The sequence below is a fragment of the Telmatherina bonti genome (assembly GCF_933228915.1).
Source record: "Telmatherina bonti genome assembly, chromosome: 7".
NCBI lineage: Eukaryota > Metazoa > Chordata > Actinopteri > Atheriniformes > Telmatherinidae > Telmatherina > Telmatherina bonti.
In genome coordinates this window covers 35,189,405-35,198,459 of record NC_136625.1, presented here as the reverse complement: position 1 = coordinate 35,198,459, position 9,055 = coordinate 35,189,405, and the positions used below count along the sequence as shown (strand labels likewise).

The 9,055-nt window shown below is 45.4% G+C and overlaps 1 protein-coding gene across 1 annotated transcript; it reads right to left on the bottom strand.

Annotated features, from left to right (window-relative positions):
• Positions 1 to 425: 425 nt before the first annotated feature.
• Positions 426 to 8,205, bottom strand: tsen15 (TSEN15 tRNA splicing endonuclease subunit). The gene is made up of 4 exons (XM_079243220.1): positions 8,065 to 8,205; positions 972 to 1,053; positions 739 to 874; positions 426 to 661 (listed from the first exon to the last, which is right to left on the bottom strand). The coding sequence occupies exons 1-4, from the start codon at positions 8,125 to 8,127 to the stop codon at positions 490 to 492; spliced, it is 453 nt and encodes a 150-aa protein (XP_079099346.1). The 5' UTR covers positions 8,128 to 8,205; the 3' UTR covers positions 426 to 489.
• Positions 8,206 to 9,055: the final 850 nt, after the last annotated feature.

Here is a 9,055-nt window from a genome sequence, read left to right as displayed (position 1 = left end):
CTTTCATTTTTATTTTCCAGATTTTTCTTCCAGTTTGGAATGAAGAAACCTGCATGAAAGATAACATGTTGCCAGTTATTTTATCAAAGAAAGATTTTTTAACAACCCCCCCCCCCCCCCCGGTTTTTTCATAAATCGCACACTGCATATGAGCACAACTGTACATGATCCAACACCCCCCCCCCCCACACACACACACTCACAACAAACTACACAAACGTGAAAGATGAGATTCTTTTTATTTACAACAAAAAAGAAGTGATGCTAAGAAAATGTAGCAGATTAGCAAACGTAAAAAAATGAATAGAAATCTATCAAATCTACAAGTTTATAAAAAGAAGAGTCATTATCTGATTGTTTGTGGATTTTTTTTTGGTCTGTAAACAATAACAACAACCTTTCAGTTTGTAACTGGTTGACGCTGCTTTTCCAGATGCTGCCTGTCGGATCAACCAGCTATCTTCCGGTTCTTTCCTCTCCATCCTCCTGTCAGTGCTGCTGCCGTCTCTTGCGGTGCTGCCGACGTCCCACGTCCTGAAAGGGTCCCGCAGGAGGGTCCGGCGTCACCAACCCGTCCGTCATCCGCTGATAGACCAGCGTGGAGTCTGGAGCCACGGCGCACAGCAGCATGGGAACGCCTCGGTCCAGCACGCGGCGGACGCTGCGGCGGCAGAAAACAGGGAGGAACGTCACAGAGAAGACGGGGAAAAGTTTCCTTCCAGGAAAAAGTCGGATCACCTTCTGTGGCTCAGAGATCGGTGAACAGGAAGAGGAAGAACGGTCTGCAGTGGCGCTCCCTCCTTCTCCCTCCCTTCCAGCAGAACGGCGTGGAGGTCAGGACTCCTCACACACGACACCTCCTTCCACCGACGCACTGCGGGAAACGCCAGAATCTCCTACGTTCTTCTCATCTATTAAAGACACTCCCCTTACATCACCCCGACGATGATGATGATGAAGATGAAGCTTACCCTCAGAGAGATCCATGAACACCAGGAACGCTGCGTGAAGCTGGGCGCCGTCGGCAACCTCCAGGTCCTTCATCTGTTGGTACTAAAACAGGAAGTTGTCATCTTTCCATCTTCCTTCCTTCTGCCCTCACCCATCCGTCTCCCTTCTTAATCCATCCTCACCCTCTCATTCGTTCACCCTTTCATTCCCACGTCTATTCATCATCCTTCATCTGTTCATTCTCCTCCTCCTCTTCTTCCCTCTATCTCCCGTTCTTCATCTTCTTATCCATCCTTCCTCCACTCACCCGTTTGTCCTCACTCTTTCATATATCCTTCCATTCTTTCACCAGTTCATCCTTCCATCCTTTCATCAGTTCATCCTTCCATCAGTTCATCTTTTCATCCTTTATCAGTTCATCCTTCCATCCTTTCACCAGTTCATCTTTTCATCCTTTCACCAGTTCATCCTTCCATCCTTTCACCAGTTCATCTTTTCATCCTTTCACCAGTTCATCCTTCCATCCTTTCACCAGTTCATCTTTTCATCCTTTCACCAGTTCATCCTTCCATCCTTTCACCAGTTCATCTTTTCATCCTTTCATCAGTTCATCCTTCCATCCTTTCACCAGTTCATCTTTTCATCCTTTCACCAGTTCATCCTTCCATCCTTTCACCAGTTCATCTTTTCATCCCTTCATCAGTTCATCCTTCCATCCTTTCACCAGTTCATCCTTCCATCCTTTCACCAGTTCATTTTTCCATCCTTTCACCAGTTCATCTTTTCATCCTTTCACCAGTTCATCCTTCCATCCTTTCACCAGTTCATCTTTTCATCCTTTCATCAGTTCATCCTTCCATCCTTTCACCAGTTCATCTTTTCATCCTTTCACCAGTTCATCCTTCCATCCTTTCACCAGTTCATCTTTTCATCCCTTCATCAGTTCATCCTTCCATCCTTTCACCAGTTCATCTTTTCATCCTTCCATCCTTTCACCAGTTCATTTTTCCATCCTTTCACCAGTTCATCCTTCCATCCTTTCACCAGTTCATTTTTCCATCCTTTCACCAGTTCATCTTTTCATCCTTTCACCAGTTCATCCTTCCATCCTTTCACCAGTTCATCTTTTCATCCCTTCATCAGTTCATCCTTCCATCCTTTCACCAGTTCATCCTTCCATCCTTTCACCAGTTCATCTTTTCATCCTTTCACCAGTTCATCTTTTCATCCTTTCATCAGTTCATCCTTCCATCCTTTCACCAGTTCATACTTCCATCCTTTCACCAGTTCATCTTTTCATCCCTTCATCAGTTCATCCTTCCATCCTTTCACCAGTTCATTTTTCCATCCTTTCATTAGTTCATCCTTCCATCCTTTCACCAGTTCATCTTTTCATCCTTTCACCAGTTCATCTTTTCATCCCTTCATCAGTTCATCCTTCCATCCTTTCACCAGTTCATTTTTCCATCCTTTCATTAGTTCATCCTTCCATCCTTTCACCAGTTCATCTTTTCATCCTTTCACCAGTTCATTTTTCCATCCTTTCACCAGTTCATCTTTTCATCCTTTCACCAGTTCATACTTCCATCCTTTCACCAGTTCATCTTTTCATCCCTTCATCATTTCATCCTTCCATCCTTTCACCAGTTCATTTTTCCATCCTTTCATTAGTTCATCCTTCCATCCTTTCACCAGTTCATCTTTTCATCCTTTCATCAGTTCATCCTTCCATCCTTTCACCAGTTCATCTTTTCATCCTTTCACCAGTTCATCCTTCCATCCTTTCACCAGTTCATCTTTTCATCCTTTCACCAGTTCATCCTTCCATCCTTTCACCAGTTCATTCTTCCATCCTTTCATCAGTTCATCCTTCCATCCTTTCACCAGTTCATCTTTTCATCCTTTCACCAGTTCATTTTTCCATCCTTTCACCAGTTCATCTTTTCATCCTTTCACCAGTTCATACTTCCATCCTTTCACCAGTTCATCTTTTCATCCCTTCATCAGTTCATCCTTCCATCCTTTCACCAGTTCATTTTTCCATCCTTTCATTAGTTCATCCTTCCATCCTTTCACCAGTTCATCTTTTCATCCTTTCATCAGTTCATCCTTCCATCCTTTCACCAGTTCATCTTTTCATCCTTTCACCAGTTCATCCTTCCATCCTTTCACCAGTTCATCTTTTCATCCTTTCACCAGTTCATCCTTCCATCCTTTCACCAGTTTATTCTTCCATCCTTTCATCAGTTCATCCTTCCATCCTTTCACCAGTTCATCTTTCCTCCCTCCATCCTTCCATCCATCATCTCTGCCTCACCTTTCCCTCACCTCCCACACCCCCTCATGTTCTCTTTGACATCCCTCCATTTGCAGCAAAGTTTGGTGTCCATAAACCCCAAACCCATCTATCCTGCCGTCTTCCTCATCCATCCATCCATCCTCCCTCATCCTCTTCATCTCAACAGGATGACGACCAGTTTGGGTCACGTGGTCTAAAAACTTTCTTGTTAGAAAAGCTCCTAATTGTTCATTTTCTGTTTATTATTGTTTCTTTTTATTCTGCTTTTTACTCTGAGGTACTTTTAGGTTTGGTATCAAAAGTAAAGTGTCTTATGAAACAAATTCATGACTATTATAATTATTATTATTATTATTATATTATCATCATTGTTATTATCATGATTATTCCTGACATCCTGAGACAGAACTCCCACCATCATTCTCGAAACATCTTTCAATCTTCATACTACAGATGAGCCAATCAGAGGCCTTTCTCCATCATTTCTCCATGAAACCAGAAAAGCCACAGTGTCCATATGTCTCTGCCAGAGGACAGACGTGTCTCTACCAGAGGACAGACGTGTCTCTACCAGAAGACAGACGTGAGACGTGTCTCTACAAGAAGACAGACGTCTCTACCAGAAGACAGACGTGAGACGTGTCTCTACCAGAAGACAGACTTGTCTCTACCAGAGGACAGACGTGTCTCTACCAGAAGACAGACGTGTCTCTACAGGAGGACAGACGTGTCTCTACCAGAGGACAGACGTGTCTCTACCAGAAGACAGACTTGCCTCTACCAGAGGACAGACATGTCTCTACCAGAGGACAGACGTGTCTCTACCAGAAGACAGACGTGTCTCTACCAGAGGACAGACGTATCTCTACCAGAAGACAGACGTGTCTCTTCCAGAGGACAGACGTATCTCTACCAGAAGACAGACGTGAGACGTGTCTATACCAGAAGACAGACTTGTCTCTACCAGAAGACAGACGTGTCTCTACCAGAAGACAGACATGTCTCTACGAGAGGACAGACGTGAGATGTGTCTCTACCAGAAGACAGACTTGTCTCTACCAGAAGACAGACGTGAGACGTGTCTCTACCAGAAGACAGACGTGAGACGTGTCTCTACCAGAAGACAGACTTGTCTCTACCAGAAGACAGACATGTCTCTACCAGAGGACAGACGTATCTCTACCAGAAGACAGACTTGTCTCTACCAGAAGACAGACGTGAGACGTGTCTCTACCAGAGGACAGACGTATCTCTACCAGAGGACAGACGTGTCTCTACCAGAATTTCAATTCAATTCAACTTTATTTATATAGCGTCAAATCACGGCAATGCCATCTCAAGACGCTTTACAGACAGAGGGGAAACTATAATGAAAGCCTATATAAGGAAACCAACTCAACCTCCCATCCTGAGCAAGCACACTGGCGACAGTGGGAAGGAAAAAACTCCCTTTTAACAGGAAGGAAACCTCCGGCAGAACCCGGCTCAAGACATGCAGCCATCTGCCTCTGCTGTGTGGGGGGAAGAGGACAGAAAGACGACAACAGACAACAGGAAGTGCTACTCCCGGCCAGGGAGACCTGCTGAGACAGGAGACATACATGTTAATGATGCAACACTGTTATGGGGGGGGGAGAGAAAGATAAAGAGAAAAAAAAAGAAGCTCAGTCAGAAGACAGACATGTCTCTACCAGAAGACAGATGTGAGACGTGTCTCTACCAGAAGACAGACGTGTCTCTACCAGAGGACAGACGTGTCTCTACCAGAAGACAGATGTGAGACGTGTCTCTACCAGAGGACAGACGTGTCTCTACCAGAAGACAGATGTGAGACGTGTCTCTACCAGAAGACAGACGTGTCTCTACCAGAAGACAGACGTGTCTCTACCAGAGGACAGACATGTCTCTACCAGAAGACAGACGTGTCTCTACCAGAAGACAGATGTGAGACGTGTCTCTACCAGAAGACAGACATGTCTCTACCAGAAGACAGACTTGTCTCTACAGGAGGACAGACGTGTCTCTACCAGAATTTCAATTCAATTCAACTTTATTTATATAGCGTCAAATCACGGCAATGCCATCTCAAGACGCTTTACAGACAGAGGGGAAACTATAATGAAAGCCTATATAAGGAAACCAACTCAACCTCCCATCCTGAGCAAGCACACTGGCGACAGTGGGAAGGAAAAAACTCCCTTTTAACAGGAAGGAAACCTCCGGCAGAACCCGGCTCAGGACAGGCAGCCATCTGCCTCTGCTGTGTGGGGGGAAGAGGACAGAAAGACGACAACAGACAAAAGGAAGTGCTACTCCCAGCCAGGGAGACCTGCTGAGACAGGAGACATACATGTTAATGATGCAACACTGTTATGGGGGGGATAAAAGAGAAAGATAAAGAGAAAAAGAAAGAAGCTCGGTCAGAAGACAGACATGTCTCTACCAGAAGACAGACGTGTCTCTACCAGAAGACAGATGTGAGACGTGTCTCTACCAGAAGACAGACGTGTCTCTACCAGAGGACAGACGTGTCTCTACCAGAGGACAGACGTGTCTCTACCAGAAGACAGACGTGTCTCTACCAGAGGACAGACGTGTCTCTACCAGAAGGCAGACGTGTCTCTACCAGAGGACAGACGTATCTCTACCAGAAGACAGACGTGTCTCTCTACCAGAAGACAGATGTGTCTCTACCAGAGGACAGACGTGTCTCTACCAGAGGACAGACGTGTCTCTCTACCAGAAGACAGACGTGTCTCTACCAGAGGACAGACGTGTCTCTACCAGAGGACAGACGTGTCTCTACCAGAGGACAGACTTGTCTCTACCAGAAGACAGACGTGTCTCTACCAGAAGACAGACGTGTCTCTCTACCAGAAGACAGACGTGTCTTTACCAGAGGACAGACGTGTCTCTACCAGAGGACAGACGTGTCTCTACCAGAAGACAGACGTGTCTCTACCAGAAGACAGATGTGAGACGTGTCTCTACCAGAAGACAGACGTGTCTCTACCAGAGGACAGACGTGTCTCTCTACCAGAAGACAGACGTGTCTCTACCAGAGGACAGACGTGTCTCTACCAGAGGACAGACATGTCTCTACCAGAAGACAGATGTGAGACGTGTCTCTACCAGAAGACAGACGTGTCTCTACCAGAAGACAGACGTGTCTCTCTACCAGAAGACAGACTTGTCTCTACCAGAAGACAGACTTGTCTCTACCAGAGGACAGACGTGTCTCTCTACCAGAAGACAGACTTGTCTCTACCAGAAGACAGACGTGTCTCTACCAGAAGACAGACGTGTCTCTCTACCAGAGGACAGACTTGTCTCTACCAGAAGACAGACGTGTCTCTCTACCAGAGGACAGACGTGTCTCTCTATCAGAAGACAGACTTGTCTCTACCAGAAGACAGACGTGTCTCTCTACCAGAGGACAGACGTGTCTCTACCAGAAGACAGACGTGTCTCTACCAGAAGACAGACGTGTCTCTCTACCAGAAGACAGACTTGTCTCTACCAGAAGACAGACTTGTCTCTACCAGAGGACAGACGTGTCTCTCTACCAGAAGACAGACTTGTCTCTACCAGAAGACAGACTTGTCTCTACCAGAGGACAGACGTGTTTCTCTACCAGAGGACAGACGTGTCTCTACCAGAAGACAGACGTGTCTCTACCAGAAGACAGACTTGTCTCTACCAGAGGACAGACGTGTCTCTCTACCAGAGGACAGACGTGTCGCTACCAGAAGACAGACTTGTCTCTACCAGAAGACAGACGTGTCTCTCTACCAGAGGACAGACGTGTCTCTACCAGAAGACAGACTTGTCTCTACCAGAGGACAGACGTGTCTCTCTACCAGAAGACAGACTTGTCTCTACCAGAAGACAGACGTGTCTCTCTACCAGAGGACAGACGTGTCTCTCTACCAGAGGACAGACGTGTCTCTCTACCAGAGGACAGACGTGTCTCTACCAGAAGACAGACTTGTCTCTACCAGAGGACAGACGTGTCTCTCTACCAGAGGACAGACGTGTCTCTCTACCAGAAGACAGACGTGTCTCTACCAGAAGACAGACTTGTCTCTACCAGAGGACAGACGTGTCTCTCTACCAGAGGACAGACGTGTCTCTACCAGAAGACAGACTTGTCTCTACCAGAAGACAGACGTGTCTCTACCAGAGGACAGACTTGTCTCTACCAGAAGACAGACGTGTCTCTACCAGAAGACAGACGTGTCTCTACCAGAGGACAGACGTGTCTCTCTACCAGAGGACAGACGTGTCTCTACCAGAAGACAGACTTGTCTCTACCAGAGGACAGACGTGTCTCTACCAGAAGACAGACGTGTCTCTACCAGAGGACAGACGTGTCTCTACCAGAAGACAGACTTGTCTCTACCAGAGGACAGACGTGTCTCTCTACCAGAAGACAGACTTGTCTCTACCAGAAGACAGACGTGTCTCTACCAGAGGACAGACGTGTCTCTCTACCAGAAGACAGACGTGTCTCTACCAGAGGACAGACTTGTCTCTACCAGAGGACAGACGTGTCTCTCTACCAGAGGACAGACGTGTCTCTCTACCAGAAGACAGACTTGTCTCTACCAGAAGACAGACGTGTCTCTACCAGAGGACAGACGTGTCTCTCTACCAGAGGACAGACGTGTCTCTCTACCAGAAGACAGACTTGTCTCTACCAGAAGACAGACGTGTCTCTACCAGAGGACAGACGTGTCTCTCTACCAGAAGACAGACGTGTCTCTACCAGAGGACAGACTTGTCTCTACCAGAGGACAGACTTGTCCACTCACCACAGGATGCAGCAGGATCCAGTTTGCAGGTGAAACTTCTGCTCCATCTGCAGATGAAGACATGTTTCCTTCTTCTCCATCAGACTGTTAAACAGTCAGCTGTTCCAGCTGCATGGCTCGCTGTGTTGCAGGCTGACCTGGGTGCTGCATTAAAGGCCGTCCGGGTGGAAACATGGACATGTTTTTGTTTCCGCTCTAATTGACGTCAAAGCGACAGTTTAGAAAAAGTTGGATTTGATCATTAAGATCAAGTCAGTTGTTTTTATGAATAATAAAAATAAGTAATAAAATAATTGTGCAAGACAGCATTTCAGTGCTTAATGATCTGGATATCATTACCTGACACTGTACAACTGTAACTACGTAGTCTCACCACAGGATGGCGCTGTTTGACCCACTGATGACATCCAGAGAGCTCTTCCTGTTGCATATCTATACGGAAATTCTCATCTGGCAACCATACAAAGAGAAAATAAATGCTAAAACCACATCTATCTATCTATCTATCCATCTATCTATCTATCTATCTATCTATCTATCTATCTATCTGTCCATCAATCTATCTATCTATCTATCTATCTATCTATCTATCTATCTATCTATCTATCTATCTGTCCATCAATCAATCAATCTATCTATCTATCTATCTATCTATCTATCTATCTATCTATCTATCTATCTATCTATCTATCTATCTATCTATCTATCTATCTATCTATCTGTCCATCAATCAATCAATCTCTATCTATCTATCTATCTATCTATCTATCTATCTATCTATCTATCTATCTATCTATCTATCTATCTATCTATCTATCTATCTATCTATCTATCTATCTATCTATCTATCTATCTATCTATCTATCTGCTCTTCAGCTAGACTGAGAACCATAAAGGTCTCTTCATGGAAGTTCAATGAACCCACATTTATTATAATCTTCCTGAGTACTTCCATTCTCTGACCTTCTCCACAAATCTGCAAAGATATTAC